Source organism: Ixodes scapularis, unplaced genomic scaffold (assembly GCF_016920785.2).
Source record: "Ixodes scapularis isolate PalLabHiFi unplaced genomic scaffold, ASM1692078v2 PGA_scaffold0__279_contigs__length_252992795, whole genome shotgun sequence".
NCBI classification, from domain to species: Eukaryota; Metazoa; Arthropoda; class Arachnida; order Ixodida; family Ixodidae; genus Ixodes; species Ixodes scapularis.
This window is the reverse complement of record NW_024609835.1, coordinates 214836244-214851059: the sequence shown is the minus strand read 5'-3', so window position 1 is coordinate 214851059 and position 14816 is coordinate 214836244. Positions and strand designations below refer to the sequence as shown.

The window sequence follows — 14816 nt, the reverse complement described above, 5'->3', positions numbered from 1 at the left end:
GGAACGAGTGTGTGTAAATTAAAATAAGAGTGTTTTTTTTTGTTTTGTTTAAGACGGATCGATTTTTTTGAAAGCAAAGAAGCAACAATTCCCACAACACTATCAGGAGTGATTATATCAACAGAAGATGCAACACTTATTTCGAGAGGATTGAACTTCGGTCCCGCCACAGGTTTTGTTCACGAATTTCAAATACTACGCGACCTCGACCACCTTGCTCGAAATTTAAGATTGCGGGAATACTTCTTGGACAAAAATTCTAGCTACAACAACTCTCAGCAACGTCCAACGAGGGAGTGGACGCCGAATGCTAACCGTGACAATTGTTTTGACTTGTAGATAACCGCTGTGCAAGAAATATATTATGCGGGAATGCCGCAGGCAGGCGGGAAAATGGGAGCAATGGGTATATGTACTAAACAACATTGAGAAACTGAGAAGCACTATCCGTATCGTTACACAAAAGCTCAACTTACCTTAAAAAGCCTGAACTTAGAAAAAAAAATCAACCCACATTAAAAGTAGATTTACTAAAAGAAAAGTTGTTTAAAGCGCAGATCCTCATTGCCTATTAGAATAGCAGAACTATCTAAAAAAAAGCATGAACACAATACGAGTGATCTACAATATAATATACAGAAACAGCCAACACCCGGGAAACGCGATCGGAATACGGTATGTAATACAATACACTGCGAGGTAAACTAAAATACATAATACAAATCTAGTGCGGCCGAACACACTTTTGATTTCTGTCTTTTTCATGGTTGACAAAAGTTCCGTAATTGTTGAAGTGACGTGTTATGTATATCTAGCTCATTACTTGACAGATCATTTAACAATTTCGGTAAGGTGTGCCTCAACATTTGATCCCCGTATGCAGTTCTGGTAGTGGTCACCTGGCAGCATTCCCGCCTTCATGTTTCGTACCCGAGATGTTTTCGTCAAGTATGATAATTTAGAAATTGTTTCAATGCGATATCATGCTTGATTTTGTACGTAAAAATGAGCCTATAGCTATACATAATCTGAGCCGTCATTTCGTCTAAACTTCTAAACAATTATTACTTATGCGAGTCGTAAGGGGAGTTGGGGATCATACGCATCTTTCTTTTTTGAAGTAGGTAAATTTTGTTTAGGTTAGTCATTGTGGTCGTGCCCCAGACTAGATGCGAGTAGTTAAGGTACCAGCAAAATAACTATCCGTATATAACTTTCTTAACGAAGAGCGGAAGCACAAAGCGGTTTCTATATGTAAATCTAATGACACGATCTAGTTTCGAAGCTATACTTCTGACGTGCGAGTCCATGATCACATGCTCATTGAAGATCATACCTAAGGTTTTAAATTTTTTAACCATTTCAGTCGGTGAGCTATTTATCAAGAGATCGGCAGACAGGCTAACCTTTTTATTTTTAGGGCGGAACAAGATATATTTTTGTTTGTGATGATTTTTAGATAGTTTCTTTCTGTCCAGTCCTACAACTTACACAGAGCGGTGTTTGCAGTATCGATGATCTCACTGTAATCACTCGCTGCAAACAACATTGTTGTGTCGGCTGCGTATATAAAAATATAGCTGTCACGCCGATGTCCACCATGTGATTAACTTATAGATTAAATAAAAGCGGTCCTAAAATGCTGCCTTGAGGTACCCCAGTACTTAATCGTTGAATAGTTGAGCAGGAATTATTGATGTTAACGTAATACCTGCGGTGAGATAAGTATGATTGCATGACCGCTAATGCTTGGCCATGGATATCATAAAAATAAAGTTTTTCTCATGAGTAAGCTATGGACTAGATAGTCGAAAGCTTTTGTGAAATCTGTAAAGACCTTCAATACCATTTGGGTTTGTTCAAAGCTTCTCAAAATACATTCGTTTTCCTGAAGTAACACGAGTTCGGTGGAGCAATTTTTCCTAGAACCGAACTGTGCATCAATAAGCACATTGTGTTCATCACAAAATAAAGCCAATTGAGCGCATATTATTTTTTTACCCTTTGAGAATACTGGTAAAATTGAAACTGGCCTATAGTTCGTTATATTCTTATCTTCTTTTTTGTGAATTACCAATACTTTTACAAGTTGCATATTTTTAGGAATTGATGCGCTAAGAACGCATAAATTAAAGATATGAGCCAGATGGGAGGAGAGCAAGTCTATGATGTATTTGACTGGTGTAATTTGAATGTAGCCTAATCTGCATCAGAACTATTGCTCTTTTTATTCCCAGGAACACCGATGCAATTTCATTTTTAATAACAGGGCATAAAATATAGAGTTATTGTTCTCTTGTCCATTTATTTTTTACGTGTAAGTACCATTATACCCACGATTGGCGACGTTTGCAAAATAGTCATTAAATGCATTTGCCAGAGGGTTACTCCCCAATTGATTACCATCGCTCACTATGCTGTCAACGGAGGTTGATGTTTCTCTGCGGTTTATGACTTAGTTTAACTTCTACCACAGTGTATCAGTCCGTCAATGCGATAACGAAAATGATTCACTGCAATATGTTTTCTTTGGCTTTACGTAGCTCTTTTGTAAGATGCCCTAGACATGTTGCATTTTATTCGCATTTTCCAAATCAACTCCTTCGTGGTCGATGGTTTTCTGGCTTTATCGGGCGTTACCCATTTTCTTAAAGGTAAACAGTCACTATTGGTGGCTCGAAATACGTCCAAAACAAGTCGTATGCTTCGTTTGCATTTGTTTTTCTGTTAACCTCACACCAGTCCATGCATGTAATTTTTTTCCTAAATATTTCTAATAGATTGGCGTAATTGGCCGAGTGTAACCATATTTATGTGACTGTTGTATTGGGATGGCTTCTTGTCCTTGCAGTAAACAAGTGTACTGGCGGGTGATCCATAATCGCGCAACTCATCACTCCTGCTCTTGTAGATGAAGTTGCGGAATTTGTTATAAAAGTAACTAGGAGTATTTCCGAAGTTTCAGTTATCCGCGTTGGTGTTGCTATTTGATTTGTACAACGATAGACAGCTAGTAAACTTTCCACATCGCATTTGTGAACTGAATCTGCAAGCAGGTTTATGTCAATATCTCCTCCCGAGACGATGTCATATCTATTACTATAAGCATGTTCAAGAAACACTTGAATATGCTTCGAGTAATTGCAGTAGAACACCGCAATAATTGTTTTAGAGCGCAGCTCTTAGGCGTTCGCTCCCGGCTTGAGCGGCGTCGGCCTAACCGCGAGTAACCATCGTAGCCCTCTTATCCTCGTGAGGGTATCCCTCGTGAGATTAACCCTCGTAACCCTCGTGAGGGTTACGAGGGTTACGAGGGTCATCGCCATTGATGACGTCATCTGTGACGTCACTGATGACGTCACCGGCATCCGGATCGTCATCGGCATCATCACTGAGGACGTCATCAGTGACGTCATTGATGACGTCACCGGCATCAGCATCGTCATCGACGTCCCTGATGACGTCATGAGTGACGTCCCTGATGACGTCACCGGCATCCGCGCCGTCATCATCATCATCCCTGATGACGTCATTGATGACGTCATCAGTATCAGCATCATTATAGTCACTGATGACGTCATCGGTGACGTCACTGATGACGTCATCGGCATCGTCACGTGACCCCCTCGACGTCACGTGACACCCCGAGGTCACGTGACCCCCACAAGTTCACGTGACCCACAAGGTCACGTGACCCCTCCGCCCCCCCGAAGTCGCTTCACCCACCCCCCCTCCCAGTACCCTTCCCTCCTCCTCCTGAAGAGCTGCGCTCTAATTCGGCGTTACAGGGAGTTGTAAACGGCTTTCATTTTTTTTTACAACTGATAACATTTCATAACCCCTATTAGTAATTCAGTAGTCGGTCAATGAATCAGAGTTCAAGATTTTCTTTATTAAGAGGGAGATCCCGCCACCTCTGCTGCTGTTTCGCTTTAAAACACAACTCTTATACATTGGTAGCTTGAAACTATCAGCTTCATTGGTGCACCAGGTCTCAAAAAGCTTAATAAAAACACAAACTGTTTAAATAGAAATTCTAGCTCCAAACATGTGTTTTTTGCAGAACGTAGGTTTAGGTGAAAATACTTCACTGTGTCATTTATACCATTGCCAAGATATCTGCTTACCTCCGATGGAAGTACGATATCTAAACTAGGCATTTTTCACCGTTAATCAAAAGGAACGTGAAAAAAATGCTTTGTCACTCAAGCTTCAAAAAGTTATCTTTCGTGCTCATAACAGCGTTGTAGCCTTGCTCCCTTCGCACATACAAATTCCCGTTCCTGTGTCACGCGTACTGATAGTAGTTTTCATTTGCCCAATCCTTGGCCGCCCAGAGCAGTGCTTTTGTTTGTCTAGTCATGTTCTCAAGAATGTATTCTTCGTTTTTCCCTCTCTTAAGTTTCCTCCTGATATTCAGCCACTGCTCCCTGGCTGCTGCATTCGAAAAACGAATGATAATCCGTGAGGCTTTTCCGGAACAAAAGGGAAGTCTGTGCAAGGCGACAATATCTTGCCCAGTTATCTCTAATAGCTCCAGCGTTCTGGCTACGGCATTCACCTTGCTCAGCAGATCCTCATTTTCAGTTTTCCTTATACCATGAAGTTCAAAGTTTAGTTTTCGGCTGTGCCATTCTAGGTCATTCACTTCTTGTCTGAGCGTTTCGGCTTCATTTTTCAGCTCTCCGGTACTTTCGAATCGTTTCTTCAGCTCCGCGATTTGTCTTTTGTTTTTTTTAGTCCTTTCAGTAGCTCATCATAATTGGCCGACATCATCTGGACCGACTGCTCAATCTTATCATCAGTGTTTTTGAGGTCCAGGAGAGTGCGCAGTTTGCGTTTAGTTGGCGGTATCCGAGAAGGAAACCGCCAACTAAATGACTCCAATTTTATGAGCCTCTCGCAGATTACCCTACGGTGCACCACACTGAGATTTTGACCTCGGTCCTTAAGGATCTCCTAGATTAGGGCAGAATAACTACTAAGGGACATAAACTAATGAAACCGGTACAGCCTCCCCCGGGCCGCTCCTACATGCCCCCTAAGATTCACAAACCTGGTAAACCAGGGCGCCCAATTATATCCGGAATAAGTGCAGTAACCAGACCCATATCAAATTATGTAGAGAGTTTTATTAAACCGATACTTACAAGTCTCGATGCATACATTAAAGACACAACTACATTTTTAATGGAAATATCAAATTTATGCAGAGCAAAATAATCATGTCTATTAACACTAGATGTGTCATCGATGTATACGAATATCCCACACAATGATAGATTAATTTCTTTAATTGACATGTACGAACTTTACAAACAACCGGACAGCCCAGATGAACACGTCGTCGCTAATCTAGCGAGGCTTGTTTTAGAACTCAACATGTGTGGACTTTATAGATCAAAACGACGTTGCTCATCCGACCATCCGCTTTACTCATTCGTACTCTGAAAAAGAAATAAACTCCTTAGACGTCACTGTTAAAATAGACGAAGTTAAACTGGGCTCGTGCCCAGGCACGGAGCCAAGGGAGAGGGGGGGGGGGAGGGGGGGGCATATTGCCCAGACCCCACCCCCTTCCCCGAAATCTTTCATTTTTTTGAGACCTCCACTCCTCTCCTCCTCATACAGCATTTTGTCACAGGCGGACCCCCCCCGTCCCCGGAACAAAATCCGGGCTACGTGCCTCCACGAGCCAGTACCGTAAACCGACAACAATGTACACGACAGCAATCACTATTGCCGAGCTAATCGTTTCAAACGAATTCCAAAGAGACAGATATTGATGCGAACAGCCAAAATTTAAATTCAGTGCTAGAGAAAGAAAAGTATCCACCCAGTACAATTGACGATGCAATCAGAAAAGCCAAGCAACTGAACGGAGCAGACCTTATCAGCCATCGACCCACGCAAACCGTGGATCGAAGGTCGAAGTTGTGGTCGAGGGCTTATCAGCCCTCGACCACAACTTCCCGTAACTCCGATTTTTAGCGCAGTTATTGTGAAGGATGAGGGGAGGCTGCTGAAGGGAGTGTATGCGCCTCCTCCTTATTCGCCCCCTCTCCTCCTCCCCTCCTCTTTCTTTCACACGCGAAACGTGCGTCGTCACTGGACGTTTCGGCGCGGTGTGGAAATAGAGAGTTTTAGTAATACGTATAGGAGCGAACGCAGACCCCATACTTTAACGTTAACGTTGCGTCCTCCACACTGCGCGTGCGCCATACGTACGTGCTGCGGCGAGCCTTGCGTACTTACGCTCGCTATCGATTTTTGCGAACGTACGTAGCGGTCCCCTGCGTGCCATCTCGTTGCTCTCGTCGCGCACGGGAGAGCGCGAGACTAGTCCAATTTGAAAAATGGCGGCGGTGAGGCAAACCAGCGGAAGTGCTACGCGCATTGTACGGGTTCGCTTTACCATTGAATATGACATCAACCTCCTCAAGAAAGTGAACGCGACGAACCCTTTCGAGCACCCACAAAGATGGGTGTCGATAGCCAAGAACGTTGGCGACGCCGTCGAACCCAAAAAGGTGCTTACCATGCGGTCGGTACGCGAGCGGTGCGACCTATTGCTCGCATACTTCCACGCAAATCACCAGGCCAACATAAGAAAGTGAATATCGTAAATAAAGGTTGTCGTGGTTGTTCTGTTTTTTGTCTGTGTCCTTTTTTTCCTCAGTCTCGGGTTTCTGGCAATGTTTGAGTATCCCGTTCGTTCATTATGTTGAATTTTAGCGTTTCTGAGTGATCGGAGCTAATTTTCTGCCCGCAACAGTAAAAGCTGCTTCTCGCATTTGCGTTGGCTGCGTAGACAGCGACCAAAACAAAAAAAAAAAAAAAAGGCACCCGGACAATTGTGGGTCATGACTGATTCACGAAGCTCCTTCTTGCTTGGCCTAGCATGTTTTAAAGGACGAATGCTTCAATCGCTCTGAACGCAACTCACGCAGATGTCTAAACCGGTTTTACCTCAATCACTGGCATACTGGTAGGTCCGGCACAGAGGAACAGTATAGTGAAAAAGTGAAGCTGCTGACAGAGATATGGACTATGGCGAGCTCGTTTGGGTACGATGTGAAGAAAGGCCAGCATCATTCGTTGCCCAGCGCTAAAGCGCTATTGCCTTGCGCGACAGCGCTACCGCCAGCCATGCGGAGATTCCACTGGGCACAGAGGTCTCAGGTAAGTAGCAGCTTGCGTCGTGATTTTACTAGTTTCCAGCAAGTAGATTTTATTTCTAGTCACGGCGACCTCACTGTAACTCAGAGGTATGAGCCAGGGCAGCATGTATTACTGGTAGTTATTTGTGGAATTCACGCATCAATAATCTCATGTTACCATAGAGACTGACGACTCGTAAAACACCTCTTCAAATATTTGTGACTCCCATGCAGTAGCGCAGGGTCAATTACCATAGTTCAAAATTGGGTTGCTAAATGTTATGCTGTTGGTATGCATTGCTTATTTTTTGTAATGTCGCTACAGAGCTATGTTGCCTTTATTTAGCCAGAGCACAATAGGCAATCATGTTCCCCTATTTTATCCCGTGCATTATGCTGCGAACTCACCCTAAGCTACTGTCTGGATGAATAAAATACGCATCCTGCATCCAGTGACTCATTTCTACAATGAAGACAGTGCAACACACTAAGAAAACATTTGTTGTATAAATAGCTTTATTGCATATCAATTTACTCGCTTAACCTTAGCGTCACAAATAGTAACATGTTCACAGTTATTCAATGCAGAGCTATCAGAACCTTAATTGCACTTCACTTTCTTTTCAGGGCCAGCGGCTTCTAGCACCGGCGTAGACCCGGCAGAAACAGCAGAGTCCATCCTTGAGGGCATTTACAGTGATACTGAGCAGCCTCTGTGACCTGTTGTACTGGCAACAGCAACTCAAAGTGTCCAAAGTCGCCCTCAGGAATTTCAAGGCCTCGGCTGTAGCAACAGTGCCACGCACACGGAGCCTCAGGGAGAGAGGGCGGAGGCCAAAGACGAGCTCCCTACACCTAGAATTCGGGCAGCCTGCAGTAAGTGTTACACACCGCGCAATGTCGAACCTTTCATAACAACTTGCATTATCCAGGAAAAAGGAGGACCCATGCCGCAGATGCAAACGTGGACCATGAGTTCCTGGAGAAAAGGTGGTGCCACCAGAGGGAGCTCAAGGACAAGGAGGCTGAAGTGGAGCTACAACGCATAGCCTTGGAAAGGGCACAGCTGGACGCCAACGAGAGGCGCTCTGGAAAAAATTACGAGCTAAAATGGCTAAGATTAGAAAAAGAGTTCGAGCTCCGTGAAAGGCAACTCGAGCTCCGGTCAGAAGAGCTTCAACGTAAAGACGAGCAAAATCGCCTATTGAACGCGAATCAGCAGGCTTTGCTTAGTGTGCTGCAGGCGCTGACAACCAAAGTCTGCAACTGTAAGAAACAAAATGAAGAAAACTGAGGTAACTGATAATAATACCTGGAGGAGGGGAACAAAGGACAAACAGAATTCTCGGAACACAGCTAGGCGACTGGTGCGCACCTGAGAAAATACTGACGCCTAGTTTCAGGTTAGCTTGGCTTGAAGAGCACTTCGCTGCAAATGAAAAGGTCCCACGGCTCGAAACCAGGGCCACGCGGACGCCTTCAGCCACGCACCAGTCATCCAGTTGTGCTTGGAGTACTGTTTGTCCTTTGTCTCCTCTCCAGGAATTACCATCAGTTACTCCTATCCAGCTCTGAAGTGACCAAAGTCTAATGAATGATCGGTTTCAAGTGATCAAAAAGGCAGGGTGGATTCACACCTAAATACGAAGAGACCTGGTTACCATATATACAGGCATGGCGGTTCGTGAGGAGAACGGTTACTCTGTACATTCGAGGCACTGCTTGTAGCAGTATTTTCTGATTTTTCTTGAAATCTAGGAAAGCAAATTCAGAAATAACTTTCCCGAAACCCCATTCGACAGCCTGGCGAACGGTACACATGGCTGCATTGAAGTCCTCCTGCTCTTTTGTTACTTTTGCACCTCCGTAGGGCTTCATGAGGAGCGGGCGAAGGGGATATGCCGGATCTCCAAAAAGCACGAACTGGTGGTTTCCGTTCAGGTCCTCCAGCTTTTCATAAAGATGGCTGTCTCGAAGGGTCCCTGTATGTCAAGCATGTAAACAATACAACACAAACTGCAGCCGTGAAAGAACAATATCCATGTGTGCTGCCATTAACTGGAACAAATTAGCCAACAAATTGCTGTAGTGAACACGCTAACATTATAAACTTCTTAACTTTTCCAGGGATGCTTGCCTGATCTGTGCTCGTAACAGCAGCTTGACATAATAAGTTCCCACTAACTAGATCCAACAGTCTTTTGGCAACAGTCACCTGTTCTTCTCAGTGGTTTGACATTTCGGACACCAAGTGTAGTAAATACCCAAAGCGCATTGAATGCAAGTGTCGGTAACAAGTAATAAGTGAAGGCACTTTGCTGGGCGTCGGATGAATGGTTAATATCACAGCCGCTATCCGCAGCGATTCTACCTTTGTTTGCGATGTCTTTTAGAAAAATGGCATGAACATGATCAAAACCGGAGAAGTACAGAGAAGTCTAGAACTTGCCAGCATCGTGCCTGCTTCCTGGGTATGGGCCGTCCATTTCGCAGATTAGGCCATTCGGGCACATCTGCGCCTGGTACTTGAGTGCGTGCACCCTCTTGTGTCCAGAGAAGAACTGTCGCTGGTCCTCTGAAGGCCGGCAGATCGGCCTTGCCGTGCCGTCTATGAAAGCCCAGCAATTTGTGAGTGGAGCTCCTTTGCAATGGACTGCCTGCAAATAGAACAACATACTGCAATTGCGAAGCATTTCATAAGGGGCTTCTCCACGCATAACAACGAAAACTATGCGCTGTTTATATTATAACTATGCAGAAAATCGAGACCAGAACTAGATGCAACACAAGCGCTTCATGATTCGGGCACGGTTGTTACTAAAATTTAGGTTACGTGGTTATGCGAAGCAAAATGTTAGAGCAATTATTTGTTGCCTAAACCAAAGAATGGTACTGGAGTTGTCAGTGTCAAGCTTACCTCGCTCATCTCCTTCAGGTTCGCGAGGGTCAACCAGTTGTGAACAGTCAGGTCGTCCAGAAGGAAGCCGAAGTTTCTTTCAATGTGGAACATCACCCTGTTTGTGATGGTGTATATCACTGTGTAATGCCTTCCGAAGTACTCTTGGAGATCGTACAAACGGTTTGGGTATGCCAACCTTCGCAGGCACATGCGCAGAGCTTCTCGGGCTGGTACGGGCACCCCCTGGGCGCTTGTCACGCTCTCAGGCATATCTAGAGCCCTCACCAGTGTCGGAAAATCCGACTTCTCGAAGCGGAACTGCCTTCGAAAAGTCTGCTCTGAAAGGGCATCAATATTCAGGAGCCCTCTCTGTGACACGTACAGCCTCCGCTTTGGCTCCCGTTTTCGGAGGATGAGAGCCTCTATATCACCCCAGCTGAGCTCCGACAAATAGTATGGATCCAGCAAAACGCTGGAGCGAACCATAGTTCAAACTGCTGGTCGTAAAGCCTTCCAAAAAAAAAAAAAAAGACAAAACACGTACACAACAGGCACACGGAAACACGCACTTCCGTAACAAAGCAAGGAGAATCGGGGCTTTGGATTGGCTTGACCGAATACCCGCCTTGGATTGTTTGAAGCAGTTTACAGGAGCACATCTAGATGGCGCTACGAGTCTTTACGTATGCGTTCTTCTTCCGCTGTACTAAAATTGCGTAATCGACGCGCTCCGTAACGTTCCGTCGACGCAACGTTAACGCTAACGCAGGGGATTTGCGTTTGCCCCTATACGTATTACTAAAACTCTCTAATGTCACTTGACGTTTGGTCACGGTGACGTTTTGGCGCGGTGATATTTTGGCACGCGCGCGGTGAATCATGGGAAACGTTCCATAATGCACCGTGCCGAAACGTCACTCGTGACGTTTCGGCACCGCTTCGTCACGTCGCGTGACGCTTCGGCGCGGTGAATTATGGGACGTTTGCCATAATGCAGCCCGCGGTTACGCCGACGCCGACGCCGCTCAAGCCGGAGACGGGCGGCTAAGAGCTGCGCTTTCTAATTAGACGTTTAGAACTCTCTGCAATGACGAAATAGAGCCTAGCCCTTGAGGAGGAGGAGGAGGGGATGGTGCAAAGAAGGGTATGCACCTCCTCTCCTCCTCCTTTCCCTCCCCTCCTCCCTCCTCCTCTCCTTCTGCTCCTCTCCCCGTCCCTCTTCCCTACTCCATCCTCCTCCTCTCTCCTCCGGCTTTCCTTCTCCTCCTCACCCTCCTCCATCCTCCCTCGTGACGTCCTTCATGACCCTTGTGACGTCACTCGTTACATTGCTCATGACCCTAGTGACCCTGGTGACGTCACTCGTGACCTGGTGAAGGTTGTGACCCTCGTCGTGATCTTGGCGAGTGACATTCGTGGCCCTCGTGACGTCACGTATGACGTCATTATGGGAAACGTCCCGTAACGCAAGGCGGGGTTGCGATGGACGTCAGTTTTTTGACGTCCCTGGTGCTGTCACTCGCGACCCTCGTGACGTCACACGTGACGTCACGTGTAATCTTATTATGGTAAACGTCCCATAATGCAACGCGCTGTTACGCCGACGCCGCTTAAGACGGAAACGGGCGCTTAAGAGCTGCGCTCTTAAACTGTAATAACAAATTTTACTTACTTAGCCGACTTAGCGTTATAATTAAACCTTCATTGTCTGTCCTCAGACCGTATAATTCATCTGTACCCACCTAAAAAGTGTAGCTTTCACAATTTTGTTGTAATTGGTGTCTCTCTTAGAAAAACACACCCGTACATATATATATATATATGTATATATTAAATATTGGCCCTACACCTATAGCGCAACTCACGGCGACGTTTAATAAAATAAAAGAGAGAAATATTGTGCAGACATCGTTGAAACGGTGGTGCAAATAAAGGGAAACCGGTAGCAACTGGGATGAGCAATGCGGATCTCAGTAACTCACAAAATAAAAAAACAACATAAAGAAGCGGGACGTGGCGACGTTAGAGTTTCTTAATAATACTTCTCAGTCAATGAGACCACGGTATTTGTAGGTAAGAAACTCGAAGATCTAATCACGAAGCTTAAATATGAAATGCCACGTCCCGCCTTTCTTAAGTTGTCAGTGTCTATGGCTTCAGCTGTTTTGATGAGTGCTTTGGGCGCCGGTAACGGTAAAAGAAAAACGCCGTCGGATGTCCGGACCTACTCGTGATGTCCGCTCGCTGAGAAAATTTAGGGCCACGCTTATTTTGAGAAGTAAAGGTGGCACGACCAAGCAAATCGAAAGCTGTGGAGACAAGCGCAGCTAGTGTGTCAAGGCTTACTCAGCAAGGTGTCATGGGCGGACAAGACCGTTCCTGGACTCTTGATGGCGTATTCTTCTATTGAAAACCGAATTCGAAACTCTCACGTTGGCTCCGAATCTCGCGCTCGAACCAGATATATTTCAGTTGCAAACTCCCGGATGCACTCGAATAAATCTCGGCTTGTCCCATCCCCTCCGCGGAATGCGCAATGCGCGATGAATAAATGGATGAATGAACGCGGTTCCGCTTTCTTTAAAGTTTCTTTTGATGTGCGGTTTGTGCCTGAAACTTCCAGATGCTGTAAGGGCATTTAGTGTTGTTTGTGCTAGTATACTTTATGTCCGAGTTGGGATCGATGCGGATAGGCGGCCCATCCTTTGTTAGAGTGGTCGCTTCCGTCGGAAACCGATACGGAACAAGAATCTCAATGCCGTTGTATCGACCAGACGTGTCTCTCGTGTGTCGCATAAAGGCTCGATTCTTATGGCCGTCTCAGATTTATAAAAAAAAAGTTGTAAAACAAGACATATCGGATGATTTGTAGTCCGGATTTTCCTGTCGCGCAAATACTAAATTTTTTTTATAATTTTTATGCTCAGTCCATGCTGGTCATCAGTCAGTGTGCGTTAAGAAAACGTTCTCCACCTATTACCACGGGGCAACATTTTAATCGTAAAAATTTAAATTTAAATTACTTCGGTTGTTCAGATGACGGGATTTCAAAGTAAATCTAGTTTCATACATGGATACACCTATTTCTTCCAAGCAAAGAATTTTTGATTTACTTACAGTATGAGGTCTTTAAATATATCGATGGAAGTTAGGATATCCAATGCTACTGATAACTTCCGAAGGTACAATTCAGAATTTTATATTGATAATATTTTTTCTCTGGATCTATGTAAGCATATGAACCCTGCTCTCCGGCTGCAAAATACATGCAATAGTTTTATGTTTATATATATATATATATATATATATATATATATATATATATATATATAAACATATAAGTAATTGAGTGGAACATCAATTCTAAAAGACGATGCTAAAGTTGATGAAACTTCGCGGTCTCTGAAAAAAAAATATACGTAAAATTCAAAATGTGATTTGGACAGTCTTAAAGGACACTGAAATTATTTTTAATGCCTTTAATGGGACCCATGTTTGTTTCGGGTGTTTTTCGTGTTTTTTTTTCTTGAAAAAAAAAAGATTTAATGAATATAAACGGCGATAGACACGATTTAGGGGAAAAGGGTGGACCTTGCCCGAGGTCCTGTCGGGTGCTTAGATAACTAAGCACCTTTTCTCGACTCTCACTGATTAGAAAGATTATTGACGTTTGAAATGTTGGTTGTAAAATAGTATCTCCGCGCAGTAATATCTTTTTATTCTACAACAGCTATATATATCAAAAACAAATAATATGAATTGAATAATTGTTGTTTTCAAAAATATCCCTCATTGCCTTTTCCGCAATGGTGTGAAACCATATAGAACATGGTTGCCGACGTCTGCGGAGTGTTGAACAAGCATATATCGTTGAGCTCGTCTGTTTTTAAGAATGCTAAACATGTTGTGTTCACCGATGCGATTAGAGGAAGATCTTCTCAACCGACGCATTTTCCAAAAAAACTACTGTCGCAAATACGTTCACTCTGTGCGGTTGCTTGTTTTTGTAGCGGGGCTGGCCTAAGACTAGCGTCCCACGTCAAATATACAGGGTGATTCAAGGAGACGCCAGGCTCTTTAAATATAGCGAAAAATTCGGTTTCTTAACCTATCGCGCTACGACTTTGTGCAGCGTTGCCCACAGCCCTATTGAAAAAAAAACAACAACATTTGGTAGCTATATGAAAATAAACAGGTCCATACCGGTAACAGTTTAACCATACCGGTCACCAGTTTGTCAAAGGGGTCGCCCGTATGGCTCAAAGGCATCCCCCGTATGAGCCATAACGGTCACCTGTTTGCACAAACAGATCACTCCTTTGGCCAACGGTTTGCTCGTCTGGGCAAATGGGCGACTCGTTTGGGCAAAGTTGTCGCACGTTTGCTCAAACCGGTGACCATGTTGCACAAACGAGTGACCGGTGACCGGGCAAACTGTACCGGTTTAATCAAACGGCTCTCCGGAGCCCGTTTGATATTGAACGTACAGATCAGCGGCATGGGCACGCCTAGCGTTTCAGCCGTGGCAGCCAATGTTTCCGGAAGGCTCGGAGCACCGGTTCATCGATTTCAGAACGTCCGCGTGATGCAAGTAATTATATTTATGTTTTAATTGCGCTAATGTTCGCTCATACTGCAACTAAAATTAACACCTTTTTTTTTTTTTTTTTTTACGTAAACACGCGAGGTTGGTGAGCAAATACTTTTGAAAGTACTTTAAAACTTTGTCCATCTTTGTTACCTCAATTCGCTTATTC

General features: G+C 44.5%; 1 protein-coding gene across 1 annotated transcript; it reads right to left on the bottom strand.

The window, feature by feature from the left end:
• Positions 1-8747: 8747 nt before the first annotated feature.
• Positions 8748-10329, bottom strand: LOC121838055. The gene is made up of 3 exons (XM_042294042.1): positions 10078-10329; positions 9610-9694; positions 8748-9142 (listed from the first exon to the last, which is right to left on the bottom strand). Exons 1-3 carry the CDS (start codon positions 10327-10329, stop codon positions 8748-8750), a joined length of 732 nt encoding a protein of 243 aa, XP_042149976.1.
• Between the last annotated feature and the right edge of the window lie 4487 nt (positions 10330-14816).